General features: G+C 38.0%; 1 protein-coding gene across 3 annotated transcripts in view; it reads right to left on the bottom strand.

The window, feature by feature from the left end:
- Positions 1-18,725, bottom strand: part of thsd7ba (thrombospondin, type I, domain containing 7Ba) — a 197,395-nt gene that overhangs the window by 70,118 nt on the left and 108,552 nt on the right. For all 3 annotated transcript variants that reach the window (XM_085134466.1, XM_085134468.1, XM_085134467.1), the window contains exons 9-11: positions 7,617-7,808; positions 5,692-5,923; positions 1,078-1,193 (exon numbers count right to left, since the gene is read on the bottom strand). In XM_085134466.1, coding sequence (XP_084990592.1) covers positions 1,078-1,193; positions 5,692-5,923; positions 7,617-7,808 — 540 coding nt within the window. The remainder of the gene's footprint in view (positions 1-1,077; positions 1,194-5,691; positions 5,924-7,616; positions 7,809-18,725) is intronic.

The following is an 18,725-nucleotide window of genomic DNA, read 5'->3' as shown; positions in this document are numbered from 1 at the left end:
ATTGCAAAAATGAAAAAATAAATAAAAAATCTGTATGTAGCAACTATGATACAAAGTAAAACCCATGTATGAAAATGTATATTTAATTTTGAATTTTCTGGCAATTATTTTATAGTCAGGCTTAAAGGGATAACATATACAGTGATGTATACCTTCTTGAAGTTTACCTTATACAATCTACTTATGTGTCTTGATGCATGCTCAATCATCCAGGTAAGTAAATCCCAAAAGAATGATTCTGTTCATCTGGACGTAGCGTTTTCAGACCAAACCAAACCAAACAACCTTCTGCGGTTGTTTTTAATCCAGAACAACTGCAGAAGAACAACGTCGTCAGGCTCCGCAGTTTATTTACACTTACAGGCCAGTGGTCACTATTTCAATGATGAGGATGTACACATCCTGGACAGGGAGGAACGCTGGTTTCAGCGGGGATTCAAGGAGGCTATTTACGTGAAAAGGGAAAGACCATCTCTGAATCGAGGAGGGGGCCTAAGGGTACATCTTTCGCCATCTTACAATGCGGTGACTGCAGACATTCCCCAACTCTCTGTGAATGGTACTCATGGTCATTGATCAGTAGTTGGTGATCAATGGTCATGACAATTTGCATATTAATGATCAAGGAGCTGACCTCACAGCCAATTGCTCATTCAGTGGGCTAGGTTCAGTTATTGTGTAAAAGGTTGGGGAAACCTGCAGTCAGCTGAGACTGAAGAAGTCACTTTAATGAATGACGAAACATTTCTCCCACAGAAAACGTTACGTCCAGATGAACAGAATCAACCTTTTTGGAATACACTGATGTCAAATTAAAATCAGTTTCTAGATAGATTATAAGTAATCAACTGATTACTTAATCTATCTATCTATTGTGAGAGTATGAAATGTGTGTTCATTTGAATAGGTTATTTGTGCTCCTGAAACAAGGTATTTATATATTCAACCCCAATATATTGATAATTTACCAATTTTAAACGATTTTACTCTGGATACTGATTAATTTTAAAAAGACTGTTAAGCTATTAGAGAGGCAATTGTAAAATACATTTCTAGAAAATCCTGTCAGTGAGCTACCTGGAAGGCAGGTTGATGGGCAAGTTGTCCATTCACTGAAAGGCGTCACAATGCAGTCTCTCTTGCAGGGTAGCAAACAAGGACGGACGGTTTCCGGACGGGAAGAATCTGAACATCTAAACATACAAACAAACAGTGGTCTTAAATTCTCTTCAGCCCCCAAGTGATGAATGATAAACGTCCTGGGTCTCACTAGTAAGAGGATAGCGCAGTAAAACAACTGCCCTGTCCTTGACATCACACATCTCCCCACAGAAAACGTGATTGATTACATGTGCCTCTGCCTGCATGCTCAAGCAAACGCTACACAAATATAGAAATTTACAGTGTTCTCACACATTCAGTTGCCTCGCAGTCTACAAATATTACTCATTAAAAAAAAAATTCAAGCCTACAAAGTGCCTGCATGCTTCACGGTGCATTTTCACTTTTAAATCCCAGTTTCACTAAAACTAGACTAATCAATATTTGGCATCAACTAGTGGCAGTATGTAGGCAATTTTTTTTTTTTTAACTAAAAATCTCAACAAAATATCAGAAATGGCAATGTATCTATAAATAGTGGAAACAAATTTATGATCAATTTAAATGTCCCAGTGAGTGGATTTATTTTACATATACAGAGCAGCCAGGGCCATTTTTTGTTACCAACAAGACAAGCGAAAGAGTGCTCCAGGGGAAAAAATCAATCAAACACGGCTGCTAATTAACCTGAGAAACAAGGATATGCAAACTGTTTACCAATAGATCATTCCTGCTACACCAAACACATCATTACCAGGTTTTAATGAGCATCTGACCGACTTTTAACAATTTCCTTGTCTTAATTCATGCTGGCACATCTCTTGTGTAACATATCTGTAACAGTCCTCTGGCTGTGTTGTGTTTTGTGTGTCATGCAACCTTGAATTGGTGCAGATTAATGCAGCTATGTAAAATCAAGTAATTCATAAGCTTTGATGTCTTCATCAACCAGCAGTCAACTCCTGTCCTCAATGCACAAACACACATGAAATTTCACATTTCGTTTCAGAGCCAGTGACTTCCTTTGCCCAACAACCAGATCCAAGTCTCACTAGAGACCCAGCATGGCGCCACATCCTACTGACTGCAAAAAGCCAGCACGCACAGCAATGAGATCAAAGTATGCCAAAGCATAAGGAGGAAAGATACATAAAACCCATCATTCCCCAGATTTATCCGTACTCCTCTCTCTCTCTCCCTTTGCAGTGATGTATGCCAGAGGGCATGACAACGCAACAGAGCAGCTGGGGTATATTGTGTGGATTTCCTAAAATGAGGGAGTTAGATTCACTGTCAAGGCCACAGTGTTCAGCATCATTATTCATTATTCATCATTATTAATAATATTAATAGTATGTGTGTGTACTGTATGAAGTTTCATCACTGTCAATTTTATTATTTACACACTGAAAATCAATCTGTTTTTCTGGGGGCTCTGTATTGATACCAACAAAAAAAAACAACTAATCTTTTTGTTGAGCCACTGCTCACTGCGGAGATTACTGCTCAGCATGAAATGCTAAGATGTTTGCTGACTGAAGTGACCCTTCAAACAGAGCAGCAACAGCTGTATTCTGAAACATTTTCCAACTCAAAGCTTAACAATTCAGAAATCAGAGTTTGAGATAAACAGGGGTTAACGCAGAATTGCAGCTCGCCTACCTGCTCAGTTTTTCTTGCTTTTTTAATCCAGAACATAATCTGTTAGAACGTATAGGATGTGTCTTGGGTATAAATATAATTTATGTCAAATCTGCGTTTTTCGATAGAGTCAGACAGTCACAGCATAATTTGGAAAGCTGGCAGAAAGACTCGACTTTGGTGCATAAATACACTAAAAAACTGACTCTTACTGACAATCAAAATCATCTCTGATGAAGAACAACATGCATATCTATTCACTAAGTGCTGTTCCATTCAACACTCTGGTGGTATATGAATATCAAAGACATGGTTCACAGGATACTGTACAGACGAGAGCTCCTGGTGAAGCAGAAATGACAGCTTTCATTAAAGCCTCTGTGGCGGCAGATAGGACAAGCATTAGGAAAAAAAAAAGCCTCTTCATAATCTATTCTACAGCCCTGTCAATAGCATATCAAGCTAGAGAAGAGCAATCTTTGTGAATTATTTATAAATCTGTCTTCCTGCTGTGAAGATCACTATAACATCATTATAGTGACAGCACAAAAGCCCTTAGCAGAGTTTGATATTGTATTGCTGAAAGAGGAGTAGATAATGGTGGAGCACAAGCAAAATGTCACGGACCCGGCTCTGGGGACTCGGGGTCCGTGGGCATTGGGGACTAGGATTATTGTTGTTATTGTTGTTATCATTATCGTTATCATTATTATTTGGTGTGTTGTCTGCACTGCCCCTGTGCCCATCTGTATGTAGGCAGGTGGCTGTGTTGCCTGTCTTCTGGGGCCAAGTTACAGGCACCTTCAGCCCTGGGGGCGTGGCCTGACTTGAGGGCTGGCCACACCCGAAGTCCTTGCTGCACACCTGCTCCTCATCTGGGCTCGTCGGTGGAGCTATTTAGAAGAGTGATGGAGCTTCCACCGACGCTGGATTATTGAGTTTGACTCCACGTTAGTGTCATTAGTACCAAGTCCAGTGAGTACATGCCCGCGGTAGTCGAGTGTCCTGACAAGTTGCTTCTTTGTTATTTTTCTCCAGGAAGGAGCAGGGAAGACAAGAGCAGCGAGCACGGGGTGCGGGGACACACTGGAGCGAAGAGCACGGAGCACGAACTTGTGGGTGAAGACACGACACGGAAGTCAAGGGGAAACATGGGGTTTATTCTGTGAACTATTTACACCACTGTAAATAAACGCACTGCCTTCATCACAAAGTCCTGCATCTTGGGTCCTCATTCCCCTCATCCCCACGGTCTGCCCCACAGACCGTGACACAAAATGAATCTCTGGTTCACAAAAACAAATGAAAAGAAACACTAAACACACAGAAGGAAAAAGTATAAAACCAGACCTCAATACACAAAACTCTGGGATATTATTTCACAGTGAAGCAAGTCCTCTGGGTCATCTGTTAGTAACTAAAAGCATACGCTAGATATCTACAAGTAAGGCGGTTTTGGAAAATGGAGACTGTGTTCTTAAGTGATTTTTTTTTTGTAAGAGAAACATCCCATCTTCCCCTTGATTTTACAAAGCTCCTTTTCTCCTCACCTCTAATTTAGCATTCATTTCTCTCAGGGCCTATTTTCAGCTTCTAAAAATAAGCAGAGCAGCACAGTAAAAAGATACTCTGATACAGAAGTGCAATTTTCATACTGACAAAATAAGTCATCTCCCAGAACTGAAGAATATACAAGTTGAAAAATATCTCATGCAACTTAGTGGAGAGGGGTAGCATGGGCAGTGGCCTTAACGAGTGCCCTTCAAGTTTTAATTTTAATTACCATAAACATCAGGTGGGGGGCTGAGACCACATATTCATCTCATTTGTTCAAGAGCAAATGCACGGAGGTCAAATTGTGACTCATAACAAATCTCGTGAATATCTATCAATATGCTGATGACACAGTTAATTACTCATCAGCACTCCATTATTTGGCAAAGACCAAAAAACAGCTTCCCAGGAGGAGAACCTTATACCCAATGTGAAACATAGGGATAGAAATGTTACAGTTTAAGTTGGTTTCACGGCCTCAGAGACTGTGTAGTTTGCAGCCATTGCAGAATGCATCAACTATGCATTCTGCACCTTATACGAGTGCTTAAGGATAATCTGAGGTCACTGCACTACAAGCTTAAGCTGAATTTAGAAGTACATCTTTCAAAAGGATTATGATCCTAAGCATAATAACAAATACAAAAAGGATAAAAAAGCCCAGTCAAAGTCCAGATTTAAATCCGATTGAAATGCTGTGTTAGGATTTGATACAACATGGAAGCAAGACAACGAACGGCATTGACATTATTTAATATAGAAAAAATATATAAAATATAATATAATATAAATATATAATAATATAAAAATATATAAAAATATATATATAATAATATAAAAATTATTATATATTTAGATTTTTTTACCATTAAAGAGTGGACTTCCTGTTTTCAATATTCATAAATGCAGACATAATAAACAGGCAATTTCTGCTAGTTTCAAGATTGCATATTAAGAAATACAGTAACTCTTTTGCTCTACACTAAGAACTACATATAACTCAAGTGCTCAAATGTGACGGGCCAATGGAACTCAGACTACAAGTGAAACCAAATTTTGTAGCTGTCCTATGAAAATCTATATAAAGATATCTGTTTATGGGGAATATAGACACTATGTATAAGTGAGTTAAGTGTTTGCTAATTAAAATTAAACAAAATTAAAAAAAAAGGGTCAAAAACGTCTATTTGATGTGCAATGGTGTGAAAAAGTGTTTGCCCCCTTCCTGATTTCCTTTTTTTTTTTTTACATTTTCACATCACTGTACTTACTTTTTCAAATGACTGGATATATAATTCTATATAAAAATAAACTGACATTACAAAGAAAAATACTGAATCAGAGTACATAAAACTAAAAAAAGCCCATATATCAAATAATTTGCATAGACTCCACCTTTTATTTACGACTGGACCAGCATTCATCTTCACACAGATGACTTTGCGGATCTGAACCCCGACAGCACAGGTTATGGTCCCATTCTGGAGGCTGGTTCCATTGAGAGCCATAGAGGTATCCTCAATGCATGGACCCCATGCTAAAGCTTCCCAGTGAAATACCACACAAGGATGGTCATTGCAGACTCTCCATTGCTCCAGAGCTGGACCTGCTGGACAAGCTTTTCCATCTGTATATCAACACATAAGAGTAGTAAACTGTGAAATGCACAGAATGTACAACATGGCATTCAGAAAAAGCTGCACTAAATCACTCCAACACAGTTTAATTATTATGCAGAGTACATGTGATTTGACCAAAACAAATCGAATGGATTCTCTTAAAGTGCAAGATGTATTTGATCGATGGAAGTAAAAACAGTGCCAATATTATCACTCTACCATGAGCTGCTTATTGACATACTGTAGCAAATATTTGTTTTTTGGGTTAGCTGAGCAAGCACTTTTCAAGTTTCAACTTCTAGAAGTTCGAGTTACAAACTCAGTCACAGCAAGGCCAATGTGAAAGTCTTCCTTTGGTAATTCATTGACTGCCAAAGCAAAACAATGTTTATGCTCTGTGTCCTGGTTAGTGTATATGTATATATACATATAAAACCTCCAAAGTAATCATTTCTTCATTTACAGTTTATGTAAAATACCTGAGTTCTATGTATGTATCATTGCTTTCTGGCTAAAGGATTGTTTACAGTGGTGTTCACAGTGGTAATTTACTTTTGTTTTGGGCCTACAGTAGTCAGGGCAGGGACTCTCTGGTTGAAATGGAGATAAAAAAAAATGGACAGCTCAGTTGATGAAGTATGATAAATGTGATATCTGGAGAGGGAACAGCAGTGTGCTGTGACTTATAGAAAAGTAAGGATGAGCTGAACCACAACCAAATATTGTATATACTTATACCTTCCAGTCCAATTCGTATTTCTGAGGGCTTCTACAGTATTCTGTCAGACGCTGTTACAAAAATGTATCCTTATAAACACAAATGCAGCATTAATACCCACGTATACATACCCACACACACATCAGCTCCATCAGCAAGCTGATAGCCAGTAACAATGTAATAAGCAACATAGTTTGGAACCTGGCTTAAGCTGTGAGATTCTTTCATCAGCTGTTGTTGCAGATATGCGTTTAGTTACAGGGATTAATGGCTGCTAGCTGGCTGCCAAGGCTTTGCCGACTGACTTGAAAACACAACACAAAGTAAGAAAAGCACTGTTGGGAAGAAAAGAATCTCTGATAATGAATGGTCAACTCAAACTTCAAATGTTTGTGAGATGAAAAACGACTAAATGAGACTCGCACACAAAAAATCCAGATAAAGATTCGAGCTCAATCAATCTTTACTCTTCTTATTTGCCGAGTCTAGTTCTGTGTTAGCCGTGGCATTCCTCAGTTTGAGTCCCTCTAACAATAGCAATATATCCCAAAGACACTGAGCTCCCTGCTAATGAAAATGTTACTGGATTTTTTCTTTTATATCTGTATTTACAAGCTACTTCTTAAAATCTCCAAGGATCAGTGTTTTCACGCTTTCTGTCATCCAGTCAGTGTAGTACTGAACCTCATAGATACTGAAAGGTATACATTATTTTCAACAACTACAGTAATAATACAATATAATACATCTTCTTGTTACTTCTGCCCTTTTTTCTGCAGTATTTCCAATGAGATGACATGTTAACGACAGTTATAATCTAAACTTTTTCTACCTATTTGCCATATATTAATATCATCTTTAAAAATCTAGCTTCATTAAAAGTAAAACCAAGTTAAAAATAACTCCAGTAAACAAAGCAAAGAAGTTCTTTAGTAGTATAAGATGAGAACGAGTCAAAGAGATCAAAGGGAATTTTGGATTACCTTTTTGTGGGATGGCTAAAACAGTGCGAGTGCGGCTCTGTCTACCCTCTGCTGTCTTACTGGCACAGCTGTGTGAGCAGGTGGACCAGGAGGACCAGGGGCCAACCACACAGTCTGCAGAACAGGGCACCTCGCAGGCTTCTTCTGCAAGTGGAGGGCCTTCCACACAGTAGGCATCAGGCACATCTTCTCCTGAAAAAGGCAAGATAAGATAACTGAAATCAGCCTAAAGGCTCAAATAATCCAGTTGACACTCGCTACACTTAGTATCTCATCTTGATCTAACAGCTATCAGATAGGGAAATAACCTTGTGCAAACTAAACCAAAACACACTGGCGCTAGAATGAAATGCCAGCTGAAGTATACATCAAATGACAAATGTATATTGGAAGCAGAAAGTGGTATAACCCAAGGCCCTATGACTCTGGGTTGATCAGATTAAAACCTTAAAGCCTGGTCTTGCTCACATTAAATGCAGAGGTAAATGAACCCACAACATACTGCGCTCCTAATACATCAGCCCCCTCCAGAGGATACCAGATCTTTCATCATGCTGAATGAAAGTGTAAATGCAATTCACATGAAGTACAACACAGGAATACAACACATAATGTGTTATTTGGTCAGCTACTTTATATTCTGTGCTCATCTCAGTTTTACCATTTTTGTTAGGCCTGAATTATCTCTGAAGAACACACAGACGTGCACTTGTGACACTGGACAAGATAATAAGTGGATCCTGCTGGATCTAGCTGACACAATTGACACATGTTGATACCATTACATTCACTCTGTGACAAATTCAAGTCATGTCTACATCAGCTCTGAATGTGAACACATGGTAATGCACATATAGGGGAGAATGATGTGTTCATTGCAATTTGGAGCACTTAGACTGTTTTCATTCTTCAAAATTAATCCCTAAAATTCTTTTTTTGTGCTATTGATAAAGTTTGCCAAGTGCATGTTACAGATGGTAAAAGCAAGTAAGCGGGCGTCCCTCCTAAGTGTTCTGTCAAACACAAATTTAATTTCATCAAAAGAAATTGTAAGGTCACTCCATTGGTATTCTGAGCTAGTTGTAAAAGCTATCCTTCAGCCTTCATCTTCGTGTTATGAAATATGTATCGCAGCTGCTAGTTAACTCTTCTTTTACAAATGAAACAGCCACAGGAAACAAAGAGGAATTTCTTTTACTTTGTTATATCTGTGCTCCATTTTTTAACAGTTTATCTAGGTTGTTTTAATACGTCTTGAACCATCATTAAGGTGTGCAGTACAGTAAGTGCAATTTTATTAAGCCACAAAATTAATTACCTGCAAAAGTAAATATTCAACTCTCTGAAACTGTCATTGGCTTGAGTCATTCTTTGCAAACAAGATGGTCAAAATACTGGTCACTAGACTGGCATGTTGTCAGCATAATGGTGTACTCCGCCTAACTCTTGCAAGGTTTGGCAGACAAAATGCAAAAGGCTCCACTTTTTTTCACATGTACAATGCCTCAGTTCAAGATATCTACCAGATATCTGCCATGTCTCTCTTGGAAATGAGATTTTTAATCTCAATGAGATTTTTTTTTACCTATTTTTATTTTTATATAGACTTATATAGAGAGAAATATAGAGAAAAGACTGTTGATTGCATTGTTATTCGCCACACACTGTTGCATGTGCAGTCTTTCCTGTATTGCAACGTCATGGTTATGGGAATGGTATCAAAGATACAGTCACAAAAAAAGTAGGCAAACAAAGAAAGAAAAAGAAACATAAAAGGTGAGTTGGGAATAAAAGTGAAAAAGACATGACCTTACATATGTCTATCAGTTCGCGCTCGTTTTCAATAAAATCAAAGATTGAAAAATAAAAACAAGAAAACCTGCTTGATCCATCGTGACAAGTGGCTCCAACATCGTCTGCATGACAATATCAATGACAGAGAGACAGCATGACATGCAGACGTGACCAGATAACATGGAGACTGAACAAGTAGTTTTGAGAATGTCATTTATCAAATGAAAATTGCACAATAGCCATCGAGAAGAACTTTTACTGCATCTTTTAAAGCGTCCTTAAGCACCTTGAAAGGTACCTGTAGATTAAACATAATACAACAATAGCTTTCTTGTTAAACACTATGCACATAAGCGATTACTATATAGATAACCAGACATATGGTTGTATTTCCTTTTGGAGCTTAAAAAGAGTTTGCCATAGATTTCTCCAAGGTCTCTGTCCTAGAGAGACAGATCAATTTCAGAAACAGGAATGTCATCCTGTTGTCAAAACAATGCCAGCAGCAGCTGAAGCATTGTTTTCTGATATACACTCACAGAGAGAAGAATCATTAACTTGGTTGAACCCTGCCACTAGATCATGGAATATAGTTTAACAATAACAACCCCAGGGCAGATCTGTCATCAATTTGTCTCTTTTTTTTTCATCTGAATCAAGCAAACAACCTTGATTCAAAGGAAGGCAGTAAACATAGAGAATGCAAACTTAGATGTTGCCTCATAAGAAAAATGTAGACCCACCCTCGGGGAGTTTGGAAACTTTGTGGCCATAAAGTCAAAGCATAAGAGATCTCCAACCATCAAAGCAGCTGATGTGCATACAGCAGGGGTTAAAGAAAAATCAGCTGAATGTAACGATGACCCAAAGGCTACAGTGTGGGATACATTACGACTTTCATTAGCACAGATCAAAATGGGCATAAGATGCAAATTTTTCCAACTGATGGTAATGTAAAAGAGAAAAAAATGTGCATAAACCTCCAAAAGTTGATTCCGTTGTGCATAAACATTTGCAGAGCGAGTCATATATTTATAATACCTGACAAGCGGAAAGATGGTGGATGGTTATTACTGTAATGTTCACTAAAATTATATTTTCAACTAAAATTAAAATTGCAGCCCAAATTACAATGATCTTTAACGCGATTGTTTTGAACTGACAGTAAGCTGTGCGGGAATTCATTGTCACCGTTTTGGTTCGCAGTAACTCCTACCCAGGTAATAATTTCAGGTATGCATGCTAAAATGCAAAGACAGCATAAAATAGAGCAGGGCATGCACTATAGATTTCAGTGAATCAACCTCACTGACCCACATTTAGAGCAATACACACCAGAAATGCAAAAATGGGCAATGACATACAGCGGTACTTAAAAAAAAAGGTTTACATGGAAAATGCAAAGCAAAAAGTTTTAGCTTAAAGTAAAGTAAATAAATTTTTTTTTGTTTGTTCTTTTGCGTTTGCTATTTTTAGAGAAAGAGCAGAAGAACAACAGTTTGTTTTTCCACCCACTATTACCTTTATGGGCAGTGACATAATTTACATACAATTTACACTGCTTTATAGTACAAGTAGAGAAGGATCATATCTGCCTATTGTAAGCATGGACAAAGTCTTATATAGTTTGGAAGTTGAATTTCTGTTAAACAGCATGGACAAGAGTATGAAAGTCTGTGCGATCAAGGTGTTTGGAATACCAAGAGGTCCAGCATTCACTTAAGTCTACTAATTTTTACAAGGGCAAAACTTTGCAGAAAGGCCACTGACAAGGGCACTTTGACACATTTACATTCCCAACTTTAGGTTTTAAATCAAACCAATGCAACAAAAAGAATATCAAAGCATGACACTGGCTCCAGGCTTATTAAAAAATGATTAAAACAGATGCATTATTGCTAAAGGTGGAATTACTTACTGTGCTTTTATAAACAATGGAAAATCAGTAATTCAACAATCTTTCTGCTTGAAAATCAAAAGGGTTTAATGCATGTATTAGCAAACAAAGTAACAAAAGACTCACAAAACCTTGAAGCCTGAAAACACTGCCTAAAGAGAAATGACATGATAACATGAATCCAAAGTCACAACTTATGTATTTGTATCTATGTGTGAGTGTGCATGTATGAGACTACTTGTGTGTGTGGGGGTGCTCTGCAAATAGATGGTTGCCCTAGGGGTCCTTTTGCATTATTAATACAGGAATCTGTAGTTGGGGCTCTTACTCAGATATAATATCACTGGCTCCTGCATGCAATTTCCACATGATTTCTATTCTGCTCGCCCACCCACCAATTAATTTCTTCATTGTTATTATTCTAGTAGATGCTGAAAAAAAGTCCTCGCCTTTGCTTAAAAGTTAATAATCATATCCAATCTGTGGAGGAAGCTTTTAAAGTAGAGCTGGGGGGAGGCGAAAGAAACAAGGTGCATTGGATAAAATAGCTGTGAGCATCCAACAAACTACCCTGGGTCACTAATTATTTTCTGTGCTTTACCTGCCTGTTAAACGTGTAGCTTCAGCATTTCAGCAAAAGTTAGTCACTTTCAGCACTTCTCCTAAACATAGCTCCTGAATATTGCTGACCACTTGAGCAAGCAGAGTCAGAATGATGCTGACCACTCTTCTCAGTTATTAGGTCAGAAATGTCAGATCATCTGTAGGTTCAAGTATACGCAGCAAAGATCTGCTGTATGTGGGTCATGTCAACTGCCAGTCACAGGTGCACTGCATTACACTGTGGTCTATGGTTACATCGAGAAATTGGACCGACTACTCTGGTCACCGTGCAATTAGTGGGAGCTGTCAGAACAAGTTTACTGTGCCAAAAAGCTAGAGGGTGAAGCTATCACATCTCTTTGCTGAAGTAGTTTGCAGTAAATAACACATAAATACAGTAGTAACTGTAGCCAAACATGAAATAGTAAGTGTAGAACACAGTAAATGAACACACTCACATGTAGATTTGGCACTATTTAAAAGAAAAAATGAAGAACTTCCACTGACAGGTCACAAATAAACATAAACAAAAACAATGGGAATAAGCTATGTGCAAACAAACATAGCATTTCAAGTGATTGGAAAAAAGAAATTCTCTTTTTTAATAATAGTACAAACACTTTTAGCAGCTGGTCCCACAAATAAATACAGTTAATCTCAGACTCTCATTTTTTTAGCTTTATTTAAAAACAGTGATCCTTGCTTACACAGAATCATTTTATATGCATGGGTTATTAGCAAAATCTCGCGAACACTAAAGTCAAACTCTTGAGTATTTTTAGAAGTCAAAGTATCCCTAACCTACACTTCTAATCTTGCGTCACTGATTGGATTCCCCTGGTTCCAATTAGCCTTTGTTAATATAATTAACCTAGGAGTTTGCATAATTGTTCAGCCTATACTGGGAATATCTGTCTGTCTGCCTACCTGCCACAGAAATATTTAGGCATACAGTTAGCATGTGGTGTATAATTTAGCACCAAAACATACTTTCTACATATGATACTGATTGTGAAAATAAAAATGGTAAATGGCCTGTATTTGTATAGCGCTTTACTAGTCCCTAAGGACCCCAAAGCGCTTTACACATCCAGTCATCCACCCATTCACACACTGGTGATGGCAAGCTACGTTGTAGCCACAGCCACCCTGGGGCGCACTGACAGAGGCGAGGCTGCCGGACACTGGCGCCACTGGGCTCTCTGACCACCACTCAGACCTGTAGGCAACGGGTGAAGTGTCTTGCCCAAGGACACAACGACCGAGACTGTCCAAGTCGGGGCTCGAACCAGCAACCTTCCGATTACAAGGCGAACTCCCAACTCTTGAGCCACGATCGCCCCAAAATAATGGTATTACATGGCTACTTCAAATAGCACTTAACACTTATACACTAACATTTTCTGTGGGGGGGTTTCAGCTCTGTTTCTTATCTGCTTAACCTCAAGTGAATTGGGAAATACAAGATATCCGATAAAGCACATTAATAAAAACATATCTAGATACATGATCTTAGTATGTGATGCACCAAAATGATTCATCAGTAAACAACAGCGCTTTATTATTTTCACCACACTGTTATCCCTCTGGGCATCTGTCTGGTTGAGTCCCAAAAGTGTGCTTGACCACCCTCGTATCACTTAATTCCACTTCAGTCATACCAAAATGATTTCTGCTGCCCTACAATTACTGCCATAATAGAATATATTCCATGGCAAAGACACGATTTAGGTGATATAGGATTTTTTTTCTTTTGATTGCTTGAGCAAGCCTAGATAATCATTTTAATCTCCATCAGATTAACTTTGTCAGAAAAGTGCAGTTTGTATGCTCTCTATAGGCTTAGACTTTCCTCACACAATTTCATGCATCCTCAGACTTGGAATGCAGATTTGCTTTATGCTGGGAAACGGGAACAAAAAGCTCACTCAATCAGAAATATATATTTTTTTCTTCTTACAAATCTCAGGGGTATCTGGCACATCACTGAATTTCATAATATTCAATTTATTATTTAGCTGAACAGAAATAAACCCAGCCACCCCATTCACAAGATTTATCCTCTTCTCCAAAGTGAAACTCGGGTCAAATGTAAGAAAGACTTTATTTGAAACTTTTTAATTGCTCCATGTAATGTTACTTGAGTCGACAGCAGTTTATTTGTAGATTTTTTAAAAACACGGCAAACACGATCTGATGACAGAAAATTGAAGTGCTTTTTGGTATGGTTTCATACTCATATTGATTTATTATTGAAGAGAAGAGAGGCATTTTGGATATTCACTTTGCAGATATTGTCACCCAAAGGACTGAATGATGAACAGTTTAATGAGTGTATTAGTTTTGATTTGGGATTTGTATACTGTATATGGTAAAATGTTATACAAAACTGATTTGTCCCAAGTATGAATATTTTTGTAAACTTTTATTTTATAATAAATTCATAATTTTCTTAATTCAAGTGATAATTTTGGAATATATATAGATGGTTCGGTTTTCAGATCAGGTGGTGATTTTAAATGTTATTTGGGTTTTGGATGATGTCATTGACGATTCAAGTGGACTCATTAACTGATTGATTGCATGCACATGTGACGTCTAATAGCCAGGAATGCCTAATTGGCTGAATCTTACTCAATGTATACATATGTGCAAATGTGCATGAACAAGGTTTCTTTGTACCTGACAAAGGTCACACAGACCAAAACCCTGTAAAGGAATAAAAAATAATGAAGAGCAGGACAGTGTTCGGAGGTTATATCATATATTTTTCCTGTAATTGATTGAGATGTGCAGAGATTGCAAAAAATAAATGATGGTTATAAATATAGCAAGAAGGTAATTTGAGAGGTTTAGTGGTATATAATGTCCTGATCACGTATATATCAATTTAAGGAAAGAAAAGCTTCTGCTTACAATGGCGACACTGAAACTAGACCATAGTAATGGGCACTGACTGACTGACTGACTTGTGAATTCCCTCCAACCTTCCACTTAAAATTATATGGTGAGTCAAGATAAGATGGAGAGTATACACGGTCTGTTGTTTTTTCCTCTGGCTTGCTCTTTTTTTTTAAAACCAGAAAGCTTTCACTTGTGATCCATAAATAACTCTTAAATCCAGCTCCAACATAGAGATGAAAGAAGAGTTCCTTAAAATCTCCACCACCTTTGTAGTCAAAGACAGCTACGTCAGCTAATGTATTTATGATTTAGTGATTACAAGATAAGCTGCTACTATTTAAAAAAATGTATGTGCATCTACAGATATCACAACTGGTTACTGTTTCTGACAGCATATCAGATTATAGCAAACAATCCTTTAATCTCTGCTGATATGTTACTACTGCCTCTCCATCTTCACTGCCTATCTCAGCCTGTCAGAACAAAAATGATTGAAACCCAGGCAGCAGTGAATACATATGCAGGAATTCTCCACAGTCAGTCTAAACTTTCCTACTTCCTCAACTCCAGATCCCCATTGCTCTCTCCACAGGACTGCAGAAGAACTGGAAAATTCTACTGCAAAGTTTCTTTATAACGCACCACAGGAACCTGGAGATGCCGCAGGTAATGTCATTAACAACCCACCTCCACTGCTGGATTTCATGTGCTTTGATTGGTGTGCTTTGATTGAAAATATATGTAAATATACTGCTTGATCTATAACCATTAAAAATTGAACGAGTTTTATTTATGTTCTTTGTGTTTTCTCTTTCATTGTTTTACCATTTAGTCTAAGAGACAATCGATGCAAGAAGAGTTGGCAGAGAGCTTTAACTGCGTTTATATACAGTTGCAATCAGAAATTTACATCATAAAAGTCGTGATAATTCGTAATAAGTCGTGATTTAATGGTTTCTTCAATGGTTTTTTAAAAAAAACAAGAATTGGGTGCACAAGCTTTAATTTATTTCGACTATTCTATAATCAGCACAGTGTCAAACTTACACAGCTGACATTTGTAATAAGTAGTGCTACACTGTTGTTTATCTTGACAAGGCCAAGGCCTATTAATTTCTCATTAGCTGGCGTGATTGACTACAACTGGTAGTTTCTCCGCCTGAAAACACTGCCTACAGAGTGCCAGCATAAAAAGGATTTGTTTGATAGCACTCATTGGACTGACCAATACTTAGAACAATTGGAAAGTCCAGAGACTTGATGAGAAACTCTAAAGAATTATAGATTTAATTTAGGAAGGTCTCTTGGAGCCGTTTCTAAACAATTGTAGACTCCAACATCATCAGTTCAAACAACTGTACAGCAGCCTCACTGTCCACAGTGAAGTGAGTTTTACATAGCCATGAACTGGGAGGGTGTCAGTCAAGAAAGAAGACCCTGCTAAAAAGACAACACGTGTATAGTCCAAAACTACCATGACATGACGAGTGTGTGTAAACTTCTGACCACAGCTGTGTAAGCTTTATTTTTTGTTTCATATAATAAATTTGTTGGCAATAACAGCGGAAGCTTCGACTACAGCAGGGGTGTCCAAACCCAGGCCTCGGGGTCCAGTGTCCTGCAGGTTTTAGATGTGTCCTTGATGCAACACAGCTTATTTAAATGACTAAATCACCTCCTCAACATGTCCTGAAGTTCCCCAGAGGCCTGCTAATGAACTAATCATTTGATTCAGGTGTGTTCACCCACAGTGATATCTAAAACCTGCAGGACACCAGCCCTCGAGGCCTGGAGTTGGCCAAGGCTGATTTAAGTGAACCTGTGGTATGGTCTGCCCTCTTGTCACATACACTGTGAAAGAAATATGAGTCAAATGAGAACAAAACCTGAAGCAGAAGGCCTGATTAAAGCTGATAACCACTATTATGATTTCTAATATTCTTGAGTAGTTTTTTTGTTTGTTTTTTTATGTTCACCTAGATCAGTGGTATCCAAACCCAGACATCGAGGCCCTGCAGGTTTTAGATGTGTCCTTGATCCAGCTGATTCAAATGGCTAAATCATCTCCTCGACATGTCTTGAAGTTAGTTAATGAACTAATCATTAGGGCTGGGTATCGTCACTCATTTCTAGAATCGATTCGATTCTGATTCACAAGGTCCTGAATCCATTCAATCCACGATTCGATTCAATTCGATTTGATTTGATTCAATTTGAATCAATTCAATTCAATTTGAATCGGGGAAATTTTGACTCAGACAGTCAGACATATTATAATTCAGATTATGCATCAGTACATTTCTATATTTTTATATCTATAAAAAGAAATCTGACACTTGGGAGACATAATCAAAGGTGTGAGCGTCACAGCAGATGCCATTGTGTCAAAGTAGCTGAGGATAAAACACAGAAAAACATGAAGGTGATTTTGGCCTGGGATTTTATAAAAATATTCTGCAGAAAAAAAACATTAATGAACATATGAACATTACCTGATGCTGCTGACGTGAAGCAGAGCAAAGTTACAGAGGTTTTATTAGAGGCACAGCTGAGCGTTTTGCAATTTTGCATAATTTTAAAAAGTTTAAATTAGTTCAGTATTGTACGGCAGAAATGAGGCTTTCTTTTCGGAAGTAAGTAAAAGGGAAAAAAAACAGCGTCCGACAGCGCTGTAAGAACGGTAGACTTGTGCGTAACAAGCAAGCGAATAATGCAGAAAAAAGATTGTTAGATGGGAAACTGATCTTGAAGTACAGCGAGAGAGAGAGAGAGAGAGAGAGAGAGAGAGAGAGAGCTGTGCATGTAGTGTGATTTTATCGAGGTGGCAGCAAAACAATAAGAGGGAATTCATGACGATGTTTATGTGAAGCATAGTTTGCTGCTTCTTTTGCTGCTGGTTCGGTCAATATTGTTTGGAGAGAGATAAAACGTGCAGCTTCAGAATCAGGGCAAAAATGGCGCAAACACAAAGTGCGGACCCGCCGAAACATCAGAATCAGCGAGCTGTCGGCTTTCAGCTCGTGTCCGTGCTGTCGGGTGAGAAAGGCGACATCTCACTGATTTTGATTCGTCGGTGGGTCCACGCTTTGTGGTTACGTCTTTGTGCAGAATCGGTGTACCTGCTCTCGTTTACTGTTTTAGCTGTTTGGTGGTTGTAGAAATTTTGTGAGGTTTAACCTGAGATTCTGGCATTTTGGGCAAAATAAATTTATATTAAAAAATCAATTCAGGATTTTAATGAATCTATATCACATTATCCAAGCGAGAATTGATTTTAATTAATAAATCGATAATCAAAACCCACCCCTACTAATCATTTGATTCAGGTGTGCTGACCCAGGGTGAGATCTAAAACCTGCAGGACAACGGCCCTCGAGGCCTGGAGTTGGCCAAGCGTTGACTAGAGGAAGATTTAAATTAACTCTGACATTATTAACTAATAAATACAGTTAGTTGACAGCCTTTGAGACTATAGGAATCTTTATTTAGCATTTCATTTTTCAAGGAGAGAAGCTGCCTTTATGCCTTTTCTTTCCAGCAGACAAAATGTCCATCATTATTACTTGTGTAATAGCTTAGACGCAGAGCTTGACTATGATGAATCTGAATGTGCAGACAGACTGGCAATTAGCAGTTACTTTCTTCAAGGTCTGCTAAATTTTACCAGTACAGAAACTAAGAACATTTTCTCTCTGAAGACAAACCAGGATGTGCTTGTGGAAAGGGGGGAGATGCTTGCACAAAATAAATAATGAAATAAAAATAATCAAAGCAACAAAACTTGTTTCATCTATAATCATCTGTTTTACATCACTCATTCAAATAATAAAAACAATGTACCAACATTACTTAGTGTGATTATTATGTGGTCTCATAAACACATGAAAGCAGATTTGAATAATGTAAATATA

The sequence above is a fragment of the Neolamprologus multifasciatus genome, chromosome 16, assembly GCF_963576455.1.
Source record: "Neolamprologus multifasciatus chromosome 16, fNeoMul1.2, whole genome shotgun sequence".
Lineage (NCBI taxonomy): Eukaryota > Metazoa > Chordata > Actinopteri > Cichliformes > Cichlidae > Neolamprologus > Neolamprologus multifasciatus.
The sequence above is the reverse complement of the archived record's forward strand: the minus strand, read 5'-3'. Positions and strand labels throughout refer to the sequence as shown.